Raw genomic sequence first — 14,898 nt, 5'->3', positions numbered from 1 at the left:
CTCTGTCCCTGGGATTCTCCAGGCAAGAACACTGGAGTGGGTTGCCATTTCCTCCTCCATTATTTGGAATAACTTTCTTTAATAATTCTACATTTTTATTCTGGGGAATGCGCAGGTATAGACAAGACAGTTTTTACCATTTATTGAAAAGGTGTAGTCTTTGTAGTAATTTTTGTATTAGTTAGTTTTTTGTATTAGTTTTTGTATTAATTAGTTCTGTTTTAATAATTCTACATTTTTATTCTGGGGAATGCACAGGTATAGACAACACAGTCTTTACCATTTATTGATTTAAACGTGTAGTCTTTGCAATGATTTTTGTAGTATTTTTTTTGTAGTTTTGTATTAATTAGTTTTTTGTATTCATTTTTATATTAATTAATTTTTTGTATTCATTTTTGTATTAATTAATTTTTGTATTCATTTTTGTATTAATTAGTCTCTGTATTAATTCAAAAAGATAAGCCTCTTCTTTCCTGTAAAGAATTCTCACCGCACTTGAACTGAGACTCTGGAACACTCAGCAGAGAGGAGTCTGGGATGGCCAGCCAGAATCAGTCAGTCGGTTTTCTCTCTTCTCAATCGGATACCTGAGATAGGAACTCTAGTTCTAAATATTAGGAAAGGAAAGAGAGGGAATATGGGAACATGACAGACTGCTGCAAACCTCGGGAGCAGCCGGGACGCGCTGAGCGGAGCGTGCTGTCCCATGCCCCTCTGTTCTTTCTCTCCCTCCGCAGGACGACTTCCTCCTGATCCATTATGATAAAGGGCCCTGCAGGAACAAGCTGGGCCACTCCAGGGCGTCTGTCATCTGGCATCGGACACAGGTAGGAGGCGGCGTGCCTGGGGTTTTGATCTCGGGGACAGAGCCACAGAGAGAGAGAGAGAAACAGGACCTGTGTGTGTCATTTACAGGAAACTTGCCAGCTGGTCAAAGATCTCTCATACAGAAAAACAGCTAGTAAATGCGGTAGCTGCCAGAGTTTTTCCTGGACTGAGATTATGCTTTCGGTAGGCCTGCCTAACATGAATGGTGCTGGTGGTGGTTTAGTCGCTAAGTTGTGTCCAACTCTTGCGACCCCATGGACTGTAGCCTTCCAGGTTCCTCTGTTCATAGGAGTCTCCAGGCAGGAATACTGGAGTAGGTTGCCATTTTCTTCTCCAGGGGATCTTCCCGACCAAGGAATCGAACCCAGGTCTCCTGCATTGCAGGCAGATTCTTTACCTAACATGAATACGCCACACGTTTTAGCACGCGGTGGTTCTTCAACATCAGCCATCCAGTTGCTTGTGCCTACTCCCGGCCTTGGTCATGGCCCACTGTGTGTGGTCCATCCTTGCTGACTCTTATTGAAGAGCTTCCCACAGAGGCCCCCCGGTGAGCGCGTTAGTCACAGGGAAGGATAAGAGGGAAGGGATGGAAAGGTCCTCACACGGTGATGTCTATGCAGCCGGTCGGTGGGGTTATTCATACTTTCAGCAGATGTTTATTTCCTCGTGTGTGCCTGGCACTGTTCAAGAGTTGGAAACACTCTGGTGAAGGAGATCGATGGATCTTTCTCTTATGGCCCCGCATCTCCTGTAGGGACAGTGAATCAGGGGCAGCATATGGTGTGAATTCAGCTGTAGGGGAGGGGTGATTGGGAGGGGTCTTTAGATGGTGCAGCCTGGAAGGCTTCTTAGAGGTGATGCCTATGGCCAAGGACTGAGTGATGGGGAGCTTGTGGTGGGAGTAGGTGGGACAGGGCAGAGGGAACTGTCCAGCCAGAGGAGGGACAGTTCATACAGGGGGACAGAGTTGGGCTGAAGGGCAGAATATGGCGTGGAGGTCCATGCGGACAGAGCAGGAGGAGGCAGCAGTGGTCAGAGATGATCAGGGTGGACACCATGGGCATTGCAGGCCATGGTATGATGCTCAGCTGTGCTGCGGGCCTGGAGGGAAGCCCCTGGGGGGACCGGCAGGCAGGCCTCAGTGCACGCCAGCTCCTGGGGTAGGGAAGAGCCCCAGTGGGCTCCAGCCCTGTTCTCTGGCACATCTCAGCACAGCCCCGAGGCAGGCCGTCTGGGAGACGCAGGAACCGAGTCTCAGGTGGTTTCCTAGGAACAGAGACAGACTGCCTGTAACTGTGCTTCTCCCGTGATCCCCATTGCAGACCCTGTGGCAGGGCCGACGGGTCCCCGGCCAGCCGACGGTAGACAGTCTGGCTTTGCAACTGTCCTCTCTGCCTGGTGGGGAGGCCAGTGCTGCAGACAGTATGTCAGCAAAGGCCCGTGGCTGCATTCCAGGAAATCAGTTTTAAAAAGCAAGGGGTGGCATTGACTGGGGTGCAAGTTGAGCAACTGAGTGCACTAAAACCCATAAATTGGGCATTAAGTGGCTGCGTTGTAAGGTGTGTAAGTTACAGCTCCATCAAGTTGTAAGAAGAAAACAAAGCACAGTGGACTGTGAACTCCATCTGGCCCGAGGGCCAGTCTGCTGACCTCAGTGTGAGAGTGGATTTGAGCTGCATTTTACTTTGCCTTTTGGGCCGGCACGGCCAGCTCCAGGGCTCCCCCGCCCCCTTTATGCTGGAACAAGACACTGAACGACAGAAACCGATTCTCCCACAGTTCTAGAGGCCAGGAGGCTGAAGTCGAGGTGTGGGCAGGGCCTCTCTCCCTTGGAACCTGTAGGAGGCTCCCCCTGCCTCCTCCAGCTCCAGGTGGGGCCCTGTGACCCTGGCTTCTCCGTTCACAGGTGTGTCCCTCTGGCACTTCACCTTGTCTCTGCGTCCAGACGTCCCTCTTGGTGAAGACACTGGTTGTAATGGATTAGGGTCCATCCTGGGAATATCATCTCAACCTGATTCCCTCTGTAAAGAACTGAAGAGCCTCTTGATGAAAGTGAAAGAGGGGAGTGAAAAGGCTGGCTTAAAACTCAACAGTCAAAAAACTTAAGATCATGGCTTCCGGTCCCCTCCCTTCATGGCAAATAGATGAGGAGAAGGTGGAAACAGCGATACATTTTATTTTCTTGGGCTCCAAAATCCCTTTAGAGACTCTTGGACAGCAAGGAGATCCACCCAGTCCATCCTAAAGGAAATCAACCCTGAATATTCACTGGAAGAACTGATGCTGAAACCCCAGTACTTTGGCCACCTGATGTGAAGAGCTGACTCATTTTAAAAGACCCTGATTCTGAGATAGATTGAAAGCGGGAGGAGAAGGGGACAACAGAGGACGAGGTGGTTGGATAGCATCACTGACTCTATGGACATGAGTTTGAGCAGGCTCTGGGAGTTAGTGATGGACAGGAAAGCCTGGCGTGCTGCATTCCATGGGGTTGCAAAGAGTCAAACTGAACAACAACAACAGCAATCTCCGTAAAGACCCTGTTTCCAAACAAGGAGCTGTTTTCTCTCCTTCCCATGTCTTCATGTGGCTGGCGCCACAGCGAGCTTCCCAGGAGCGCCTGAGCGCTGGTGGAGACTATCACCCTGTCTGATGGCAAGGTTGGGCTGTGTGGTCACACCTCAAACCTCATGCCGTTCATTCTCAGGAGTGAGCCTCGTGTTTCCGGGGTCGTAAGTGGCGCTGGTAACAGGCATTTGCAGAACAGGCCCCGAAGAAATGCAGACACTTGGACAGGGCTTCCTGGCCTCCACCGTTGTTGAGGAAGAAGGCTGTGGACGCCTCCCACCAGCTCCTCTTGGCCTCGTCAGTCGGCACCTTCGAGGGGCAAATGCTCAGCGCAAGCTCTGAGCCACCCCTGGAGCCACGTGGATGAGGGACGCGCCCCTGATCTAAGGCCCCTCTCAGTGCTGGTGAGGTTGAGCAGAGGCACCTTCAGGCAGGCTGCCGGCCCTCTGAACTCATCCATCCCCTGCCTTGAGGCACACACACGCGCGGCCAGTGTTCTGAGAATTGTTGTCAGCTGGCCATGGGCCGGGGGCGCGGGGCGGGCTACACTGTACTTTTGGTCTCTTCTGCGGTGTCAACTCTCCTGGGATAGCCATTTCAAGCTGCCAAGGTGATGCCATTGCATGGAGAGCTGGGAAGAGACGTCGGAGCAGCCCCCTGTATCCCCAGACACAGCCTCTCTGACCTGAGCTCCGAGCACTCAGGCCACGTTCAGTGCCGGGTTTCAATGGACGTAATGTTCTGATTGTTTCACCACCGCTTTGACTTGGCTTACTGCTACCAAGCCCTGGAGTTGTGTTGAAGAACTCTCTCTAGGGGAGAGGACTCAGAACCTCCCAGACTCCACTGGACTGATTCATCCTATACGCACATATTGGACATTTGTGAAGGCAGAGACTCTGGGCCGTGCTTGAGGGCTGGTGATGGTCACACAGACCAGGCTCTGCCCTGATGAGTGGGTGCTTTCAGAAACAGTCTGAGTGGGTAACCGCTCCTTTAAATCAGGGTTTGCCTGGGGTGAAGGGTCCTTGTTTCATGTGATTCCCTCTTAATCCTCTGTCCCCACAGTATATCATTTCTGCCTGACTTGTTTATAAGATGGTCACTGAGGGATGATTTTTGTTGTGAGATATTTTGCTCCCTGTCTCATTCTTTTCTGTCGGCTGACTTCCCTTCTGACTATACCTGTTTTCTCCTTTTATATGGAAGTGGGTCCTGGCTGCTCACTGCTCAAAAGCCAATAAAGAGACCAGGTTGGTTGGAAAGAAAGTTTGCTTTATTTCAGAAGCTGGCAATAAGGTGGGCTGGGAGGGCGAAGGGTGGACCCCTGTCCAAAAGCTGACTTTCCCACCACTCTCGGCAGTCAGGGAACAAGAGCTTTTATAGACAGAAGGAGGGGGCAGAAACAGCACAGTCAACTGTCTGTCACCTTCACATTGGTCATCGGTGGTCTGACCAGTGTCATCTTGATTGTTTTAAGTACAGTTAATCTTTAGTTCCAGGGTTGGTTTGTCCCCATCTCCTTGAGGACAGTTGTCAGAACTGTGGCAGCTCGTGTCGTGACTGCAGTCTGATCATCATGTAATTAACGCCTCCACCAGGTGGGGGGTTCACTATCTACAAGACAGCTCACAGGACACGGCTCCGAATATTATCTCTAGCCCTTGAGGAGGAACTGAAAGTCCTTGACTTCGCTTAATGACTTAAACTGTTGTTATTTGGTCTCCTTTTATTGTCTGCCTTTGTTTCTGCGTATTCTCACTTCTCTGATCACACTTGTTCTTTGCCTCAAGTATTTCCGCAGACGAAAGGCAGAAGAGGACATAGGGCGGGAGCAAGGACCTTAGGGTCCTGCTTTGTTTCACTGTCACCAGTTGGGAACAATGGGGTGTGGCTGGTTCCACAGCATGCCGAGAATGAGACAAGGTAGACAGCGAAAGCGAAGGTGTCTTATTGACCAAGGATGTGAGCATCTGCTCAAGGGTTTCGGTCTGTTTTTGATGCAAGAGTCCCTGGCTCCCTGGAGAATGAGAGTGTGTTCCCAGTGGCCGAGGTTGTTCAAGCTGCCCTGCAGATCAGCGATGCCTTCCTGTGGGTTCTTATGTATTCTGAAATAGCCGTGTGTGTGGTTTTATCAGAGTGTGATCTGAATTCAGACCTCACAATTGCACCACTGACGTTAAGTTCAGACAAGTGGACTTAGCCAGCTCGTCAGAAAGCCTGGACTCACACAGTCTAATTTATAAACACCATATGATGTGTGTATGTGTGTGTGTGTGTATGTGTGTGTGCAGGTGTATGCATGTGCCTGTGATAGTCTTCAGGTAAAATCAAAAGTCAAGGGACACTTTCGTTCACCCCTGTGTGGTGCTGTAGCATATTATCATATTTCAGAGCTGATACTAACCCTCAGAGATGTTTTACTTCATTTGTTTATTTTATCGTTGAGAACTGCTTCCTAGGTGGTGCTAGTGGTAAAGAACCTGCCTGCCAAGGCAGGAGACATAAGAGACACGGGTTCGATTCCTGGGTCGAGAAGATCCCCCTGGAGGAGGAAATGGCAGCCCACTCCAGTATTCTTGCCTGGAGAATCTCCACGGATAGGGGAGCCTGGTGGGCTTGAGTCCATGGGGTCGCAAAGAGTCGGACACAACTGAAGTGACTTAGCAGGAAACCCAGAGAGGTGAACACACTGAGTGAGAATTAGAACCGCGAGCCCCGGAATTTGCATATTTATCGCTCTGAACACTAGGTGGCAGATAAACTCCACCTTCAGTTCAGATTCCGATTCTGGCTGTAGGAGCTGATGGAGGGAGCCAGGTAAGGGGCAACTTCCCAGCTTCTTTGTCCAGCTTCCTTCCCTAATTTGAATGACAGCATGTGTACACTTGAGGCTTATTTCCTTTGGTATGTACTCATCCCTAGGGGTAAACGTATGTTCTAAACCAAATCAAAATTGGTAACAGTACATGTTGGACTTTAAAGTCCAAGAATAACACAGGTCGTGTTCAGTCACTCAGTCGTGTCTGACTCTTGGTGACCCCATGGACTGCAGCACGCCAGGCTCCCCTGTCCTTCACTATCTCCTGGAGTTTGCTCAAATTCATGTTCACTGAGTCGGTGATGCCACGTGGTTTCTGGTTACTCCCTCATGCACCTGTGTATGCCTTTCTGCTCTCCCACATGGAGTGCCTTATCCCAGGCATTCCTGTTTACCACCCATCTCCTCGTAAGCCTTTTATAATCTCAACTGTTTCCCGTTGCACACTCTCCTGCCCATGGCTCATGTACGTGTCCGGCTCCGGGTTTCCTTTACACCTGGAACCTGATAGCAGTTTTTGTAAACTGTATTATTGTCAGCTGTAATCATGCTGTCTTTCCACCAGCCTGGGTGGTAGCTGAGAGCCAAGGTCTCCTGTGCCTTTGTGTTTGCAGCACCTAATACAGTGTTGGTCTCAGAGGATGCTTGATGGCTAATTGAATCTATTATTGAATGGATGTCTGGTTACTTTGATGAAAGAAGGGATAGGGAAAGGAAGAAGAAAAGGGGGAAAGAGAGGGTGAATGAAAGGAAGGAAGTGAAGGGGAAGAACTATGGGCAGATGGATGGATGGGTGAGTGGATGATGGATAGATGGATGGTGGGTAGATGATGAGTGGGTGAATAAATGGGTTGATGGATGCATGGATGAATGATACAGGTTGTAGATAGATGGATAGATGGATGGACAAGTGGAAGGAAAAATGATGGATGTATGGAAAGACGGATGGATGTTGTGTGTATAATGGATGGATGGATGGATGAGTGGATGCATGGACGGATGGCTGGAGAGATGGTGGATATACATGGGTGGATGGTGGATAGATGGGTGGCTATAGGTGAATGTATACATGTATGTATAGATGGATGGATGGATAGATGAATGGATGTAGGTGGATATAGGTGGGTGGATGGATGGAGAGATGGATATAGGTGGGTGGATGGATGGAGAGATGGATATAGGTGGGTGGATGGATGGATAGATGGATATAGGTGGGTGGATGGATGGAGAGATGGATATAGGTGGGTGGATGGATGGAGAGTTGGATATAGGTGGGTGGATGGGTGGATAGATGGATATAGGTGGGTGGATGGATGGAGAGATGGATATAGGTGGGTGGATGGGTGGATAGATGGATATAGGTGGGTGGATGGATGGATAGATGGATATAGGTGGGTGGATGGATGGAGAGATGGATATAGGTGGGTGGATGGATGGAGAGATGGATATAGGTGGGTGGATGGATGGATAGATGGATATAGGTGGGTGGATGGGTGGATAGATGGATATAGGTGGGTGGATGGATGGGTAGATGGATATAGGTGGGTGGATGGATGGATAGATGGATATAGGTGGGTGGATGGATGGATAGATGGATATAGGTGGGTGGATGGGTGGCTGGGTAGGTGGGTGGATGGATGGATAGATGGATATAGGTGGGTGGATGGGTGGATAGATGGATATAGGTGGGTGGATGGATGGATAGATGGATATAGGTGGGTGGATGGATGGATAGATGGATATAGGTGGGTGGATGGATGGAGAGATGGATATAGGTGGGTGGATGGGTGGATAGATGGATATAGGTGGGTGGATGGGTGGATAGATGGATATAGGTGGGTGGATGGATGGATAGATGGATATAGGTGGGTGGATGGATGGATAGATGGATATAGGTGGGTGGATGGATGGAGAGATGGATATAGGTGGGTGGATGGGTGGAGAGATGGATATAGGTGGGTGGATGGATGGAGAGATGGATATAGGTGGGTGGATGGATGGAGAGATGGATATAGGTGGGTGGATGGATGGAGAGATGGATATAGGTGGGTGGATGGGTGGAGAGATGGATATAGGTGGGTGGATGGATGGAGAGATGGATATAGGTGGGTGGATGGATGGCTGGGTAGGTGGGTGATGGCTGAGTGGGTGGCTGTGCGGCTCGTACTTAAGCTGTGGAACCTATAGACCAGCCCCCTCACCCTCTGCTCCTGTCTCCTTCTCGCAGGTCGTGGGCATCTTTGCTGGATTTGGGCTCCTGCTCCTGGTGGCTTCCCCTTTCCTGCTCCTGGCCACTCCGTTTGTACTTTGCTGCAAATGCAAGTGCAGTAAAGGTGATGATGACCCTCTGCCCACCTAGAGAACGGCGCGATGCTGGAGCAGGACCCCCGCCTGCGGGAAGCGTGGTTCCCCCACCCCACCCCGCTGTCCCCCTCTCACTAAACATCTCTCTTGCCTTATGTGCCCCATTGAGCTTCACAGTGTCACGCCAGGACGCCGTGATTCCAGGGACTGATGTCAGGTCGTCGGCCGAGGCCCCAGGTGCGGTCACCCCCGGCAGGGGGGAGGCAAGGCTGGCGTGGGTGGGGCGCGTCACACAGGGTGGGTCTCTGCAGACTCGCCGAGGGAGGTGCCGTGCTGAGCGCCCCCCACCCCGGTGACGTTCTCCCCGTCCCGCTGGACCGGGACCCTCTGATGTTGCCGAGGGGATCATCTCAAGCGGAGTGCAGTCTGTCTCCTCCCTGGCTTCAAGCTGGCACCTCCTCGTGGCTGAGAGAAGTCCTTTAAGGATCGCGTTTCACTTCAGGCAGAATCCGAGTGTTCTGACTTGAGAAAAAGCATTCTGTTTGGGACAACTCTTTTTATTACTAATGGCATTTAGTAAAATCCTTTTTAGAAGGCTTCCCCCCCACCCCCCAACCAAGTAGTGAAAAATCAACACGGTGCATCGAAACCATTGTATGCCTTCTCTTAAGATGTGCGGTTTTAAGAAGTTATGATGAAATGGCCTTTCTGGCTCGGCCACTTTGCAAGAGATTTAGGAAGCCTTGTGTACTCTTTGTGTCTTTTCTTTATGCTCATGGAGACTTTTTGGATTGCTGTGCGCTGTATACTGTTATCAGCGTGTTTCCTTTATCACTGAGTTTCTTTTGAACATACTGATGCATTTAAAGGAACATCTCCACCCTAGGTTTGCCTTTTGTTATTCTCTCTCTACCGATTCAGCTCGGATCGCAGGGCTCCTCTCATGTCTTCAGAAACCAAATGTTTTACTTGGTAATAGTTTTGTTGAGAATCCCTGTGGTTTGGCCGCAGCGTCAGTCTCAAGCAGACAAAACCAAATGGAATAGTGACCCTGAAGTCCAGGGGAAGGGCTTCCTGGCAGGGGGCTGGGGGACAAGCTTCTGGATGTTCACGGTTTTGACATGACTGAGTTATTCTGGAGAAATCATCTCTCTTACACAGTTCCAAGTCCTGCTGCTTACCCCTTTGCCCCTGCTGAAAAAAATCTTCCGCTTCACTTAGTTGTTCTGATTGAGGGGGTATTACCACTCGGTCTTTTTACAGCTGTGTGTGACCGTGACCAGGGCAGGTGGATGCCCAGATCAATAACACATCCCGGGCTCCATAAGTTAACTTTGGGCAATGTCTGCTTTACAGACAGTTGGCTTTACTGTGGCTTTCAAAGAGCACATTGACTTCATCCAGCTTGGGACTTCTAAACATAGTAGGTGATTGTTGTGAATTGATCATGGTGGAACTTTTTAAAACTTATTGAGCATTCCGCGAAAGAGTAAAATGAAAACGAAGTCTTTTATTTCTGTTGTTTGCTTGTGTCAGGCACGTTGGTACAGCGTGGTGTTTTGTATCCTTGACGTCTGCGTTTGTGTATCCAGCTCAGGTCCTCGATTACCTTCTCGTAGAGAAATGACTTTTATTTGTTAACATTTAATCAGCTTAGGAGAAACAGGATCACTCTTTCCCTCTAGGATTCATTTTCTTTTTGAAACTGAAGCCATTTCAGGGAGCCAGTCTGTGTCAAAATTATGTGCAGAACAGCCTCCATATAATTGCAGTTTGAAAACTCACTAAGGATGAGGACATGCCCGTGGCCATCTGCCTGGATGAAGCCTGGGCGCTGAGTCTCTGCGGCTGAAGGTGAGCTTGGTGGCCCAGGCTCGAGAGTTCATTGCGATTTGTGAGTGCCCTTTAAAGTTCTCATGGAAGACAGCAGGCTTGCGGCCCGTGTCCAGTGGCGCACTGGGCAGAGCTTCCCATCCCAGATCACCCTGTCTGTACTTGCTGCTCTCCGTCAGGTCCAGGGGTCCAGGCGGTAGTGCCCCTTACTTTGGGGTGGGGACCAGAGCTGTTGGAAACGCTGCCTTTCCTGGGCCAGCGCTCAGGTCCTTTCATTCCTAGCAGGCTGGGCCGCCTGTTCTCCTGGGGGAGTCCACGGGTAGATTGTGCACACGCAGAGCCCCTGCCAGCCCTGTGCCTTTAGCCCTGACAGTTCACCGCACATGGTGCGACCCGGGTAGGACACACCGGGATTCTGGGGTCCCCTGGGGCCTGAGTCACATCTGCTTGCTCTGAGTTTTTACATCAAGCCTGCCTGAGAGTGCTCAGTGTAATTTAGGAAAAGCAAAAATAAAGCTGCCTGTTCCCTAGAAAGACACCGGCAGGGTCGCCTTGAGAGCCTTTCGGAGACTTGCAGCATCACCATCTGACGCCTCTCCTTTCAGCGAGGAGCACCGTCCCTGTTGTTCATGGGGACACAGGATGGACCGGGCCTGATGTCAGGTGTACACAGGATGTGGGGAGATGGCCCGTGTTGTGGTTTCTGACCTTGCCGTCACTCCCAGGAAAGCCTGGGTGTTTGACACTGCGGATGTGGCTTTAATCGAAGATGACCTTTGACAGGTGGTGTTCACACTGACCCTCTGGAAGCACACATCTGTTGATTTATTTAGAGGCCTTTAATTCTGGGGGGCTGGGGAGGGGAAGAAGAACACGGAGATGGACTATGGCTGAGTGCCCCTGGCTGGGTGGGGGCGACGGAGGGTGTGGTGATCGGAGTCCTCTGGGAATGGATGGTGCAGTGAGGTTTCACTGGCCATGCCTGGGCTCTGAGCCGGGCTCCGCCCTGCGTCCTGTAGCCTGGCCAGCCCAGCTTCACCATTGTCACCGGGTACCAGCGCCTTCAGGGGCGTCGTTGTAGATGGTGACTCAGCAGAGACCCACCCAGGACCTGAGCATAAAGAGAACCTTTGAAGGCCCGAATGCTGGCCCATCAGTGTTTCCTTCACCCCCGGGAGGAGCTAAGGAATGATGTCTGCCCCTTCTGGAATCTTTTTAAAGGGGAACAGATTCTCTTTACAGCATACTGTTTCTTAAAACCGGTTTAAGAACCAGACAAATTCCTGATGAGCACATAGGACCCGGGGAAAGGGGCTTATCAGATATGCAGAAATTACTCCAAGATTATTTCATCTTTCTCACCTGTGTTCCAAAAGTTAAAAGTTATTTTGCAAATTAGAAGAGAGTGTTTTCCCTTGGTTGTGTTTAAAAATGAGAGTACTGGAAAGAACCAGGGTGGGCTTTTTTTTTTTTTTTTTTTTGTCTATTTCTCAGATTCTCGTTGATTAATAAATACCTGTCTATGTATATATAAATCACAGTGAAATCATCAAGGGAAAACATTTTGCATGTATAAAGCTTCCTGAAGGTCTCTTTCAAAAATACCAAAGCTTGTTTATTCCTTATCATTAACCCAAGCCCTTATGAAAGTAAACAAAATGAAGAGTTGTGACTGGTGTTGTCAAAATTGCCAGCTGGAAAGAAGGGGGTGCGTGAAAGCAGAATGACTGATGCGTCCCGACCCGGAGAGCCTGCTGTTTGGGGGCGCCAAGCCCATGCTCGCCCCTCCTTAGTTTGCACAATCCTGTCTTCCGAGATTCCAGCAGCCTTCAGGGAGGGGTAGGTACCCGACCTTTCCCTCATCTCATTTTACCGTGGGTGTATTCTACTCTTGTGTAAAAACATGCATGAATGAGTCATGCACATGTATACATTATGTATTTGACAAGTGGTGGTAAAAACAAACAAACAAACAAAAAAACCAAAACAAGTTTGGTTTGTGATTTTGAAATGTCAGTACATTTTGTGCCACTCACACTGTGATGTATAAAAGAGCTGTTTGAACGCCTTTTAATGTCGTGTTTTGTACTTTGGAATCATATAGACAAGTTTGATTTGTAATTTCAATACATATTTTAAGTGTATTGTGTCTTATGTAGTTTGTCCCCTACCCCTTTAGAAGGGATTTCTTTTTAAAGATATTTTGGCTGGAATACAGGTTACTTTTGTAAATCCTGTCTGGCTCCATCTTTCTTACACTCTTAGTTGACTGCTGGCTTGAAGATTGAAAATATTGTGAGGATTGGAGGTGGACGGGAGAGGGTCCTTATGCCACTGGGAACACAGCTTTTAAAAAAATTGAGTTATAATTAACATGCAGTAGAATAATTTTATGGGTGTACAGCATTGTGGTTCAGTATTTTTATACATTATGAGATGATCACCAACAGTAAGACCAGCAACCGTTTGTCACATGGTAGCTCTGACTGTATAAAGGTGCTTCAGTCTTACTGACTCTATTCTCTATGTTACATCCCAGAACTAGTCTCACAGCTGGAAGTGTGTACCTCTTCATCTCCTTCATGTTTTATCTGTCCCCCAGCCCCCTCCCTCTGGCAACCACAATTGTTGTCTGTAACTAAAAGTCTATTTCTGCTTTGTTTCCTTTGCTCATTGCTTTTGCTTTTGTACATTTCACTTGGCGAGACACCCTTCAGGCACATCTGTATATGCTGAGGTTTTCTCTCTTGGGAACGTTCTCAACTCTCTCGAAGCCAAAATCATGTGGGGTGCTGGGTAAGTGAACCCCACTTGTGCCTTCTCTAGGAAAATGACATCAGAAAGCACCTCAACCGCAGTTCTCTGCCTCCATCCATGGAGACAAGTACTTAAAAAACTACCGAAGTTTAGGGGAGCGTCGTAAGAATCAGTGATCATCTTGTCATTGCTAGAAAAAAAGAGTAAACATGGATGCTAAGTTTAATAGGAGAAAAAATTAATAACTCTTGAGTATTCCACCTTGATTTTCATTTGCTTCATCTACATTTCCTGGAAGAATATATCAGTTCAGTTCAGTTCAGTCGCTCGGTCGTGTCCGACTCTTTGCGACCCCTTGAATCGCAGCACGCCAGACCTCCCTGTCCATCACCAACTCCCGGAGTTTACTCAGACTCATGTCCATCGAGTGATGCCATCCAGCCATCTCATCCTCTGTCATCCCCTTCTCCTCCTGCCCCCAACCCCTCCTAGCATCAGGGTCCTTTCAAATGAGTCAACTCTTCCCATGAGGTGGCCATGAAGATACTGGAGTTTGAGCTTTAGCATCAGTCCTTCCAGTGAACACCCAGGACTGATCTCCTTTAGGATGGACTGGGTGGATCTCCTTGCAGTCCAAGGGACTGTCAAGAGTCTTCTCCAACACCACAGTTCAAAAGCATCAATTTTTCGGCGCTCAGCTTTCTTCACACTCCAACTCTCACATCCATACATGACCACTGGAAAAACCATAGCCTTGACTAGACGGACCTTTGTTGGCAAAATACTGTCTATGCTTTTTAATATGATGTCTAGGTTGGTCATAACTTTCCTTCCAAGGAGTAAGCGTCTTTTAATTTACTGCACTTATTAGCATAAAATGAAAGGCTAGGAAAAGGCAGTTAGTTACCTGTCCTGTGGCTACAGTTTAAAACCCATCCTCGCCTTCCCCAGTGGCTCAGTGATAAAGAATTCACTGCCAGTGCAGATGTGGGTTAGATCCCTGGTCTGGGAGGATCCCACATGCCGTGGAGCATCTAAGACACAACTGCTGAGCCCGAACTCTGAGCTGAGGAGACAGAACTGATGAACCCAGATGCCCTGGAGCCCATGTTCCACAACAAGAGAAGCCACCCTGATGAGCAGCCCCTCCACCGTGACGAGAGAGTGTCCCCTGCTCGCGCCGCTACCAGAAAAAAGCCCACACAGCAACGAATACCCAGCACAACCGAAAATTAAGTAATTAATTAAAAAATAAATATTAGCCATCCTTAGACTCTGGAGATGCGGGTGCAGGAAGGAGTATGCTGTGAGCGGATGACCCGTTGCTGGCATTGAAGACATGGTGTCCCTGCTCACGGGGGCTCCTCGTCTGGAGGGAGGCCGATCTGTGGGTCAGCGATCAGGGCAAGGTGTGGCCAGGGCCCTGGTGGCCGCCCCGTGGCACTGCACCCAGGACAGGTGGTCAGGGAGGGTTGTGGGGGGGGTGAGGTGTGTGGACTGGGTCTAGCAGATGAAGAAGCGTCGGCCGAGCAGAAATGAGGGAATGGCCCAGTCCAGCAAGCGCAAGCACTTTGATGGGCATACTGAATCTGGACGGCCACTGAGGGGTCCCCCCTCGGGAGGCATAGCCCACAGAGTCCTGGGGCTTCATTCTAAAGCTGGGGGGGGTGGCAGGTGCATCAGCTTTCTAGGGCCGCCACGACAGAGCACCACAAATAGGGCTGAAACAACGGGAATGTCTTCTCTCTTGCTTCTGGAGGCCAGGGGCCCATGGTCTGCAG

At 49.5% G+C, this 14,898-nt stretch overlaps 1 protein-coding gene across 11 annotated transcripts in view; it reads left to right on the top strand.

Annotated features, from left to right (window-relative positions):
* RNF144A (ring finger protein 144A) overlaps nucleotides 1–12,592 on the top strand; it is a 127,005-nt gene extending 114,413 nt beyond the window's left edge. For all 11 annotated transcript variants that reach the window (XM_020912071.2, XM_070451997.1, XM_070451952.1 and 8 more), the window contains 2 exons: nucleotides 741–830; nucleotides 8,451–12,592. In XM_020912071.2, coding sequence (XP_020767730.1) covers nucleotides 741–830; nucleotides 8,451–8,582 — 222 coding nt within the window. In that variant the 3' untranslated portion in view covers nucleotides 8,583–12,592. The remainder of the gene's footprint in view (nucleotides 1–740; nucleotides 831–8,450) is intronic.
* Nucleotides 12,593–14,898: the final 2,306 nt, after the last annotated feature.

The sequence above is a fragment of the Odocoileus virginianus genome, chromosome 2 (genome assembly GCF_023699985.2).
Source record: "Odocoileus virginianus isolate 20LAN1187 ecotype Illinois chromosome 2, Ovbor_1.2, whole genome shotgun sequence".
Lineage (NCBI taxonomy): Eukaryota > Metazoa > Chordata > Mammalia > Artiodactyla > Cervidae > Odocoileus > Odocoileus virginianus.
Note: the sequence above shows the minus strand (reverse complement) of the source record. Positions and strands in the feature narration are given on the sequence as shown.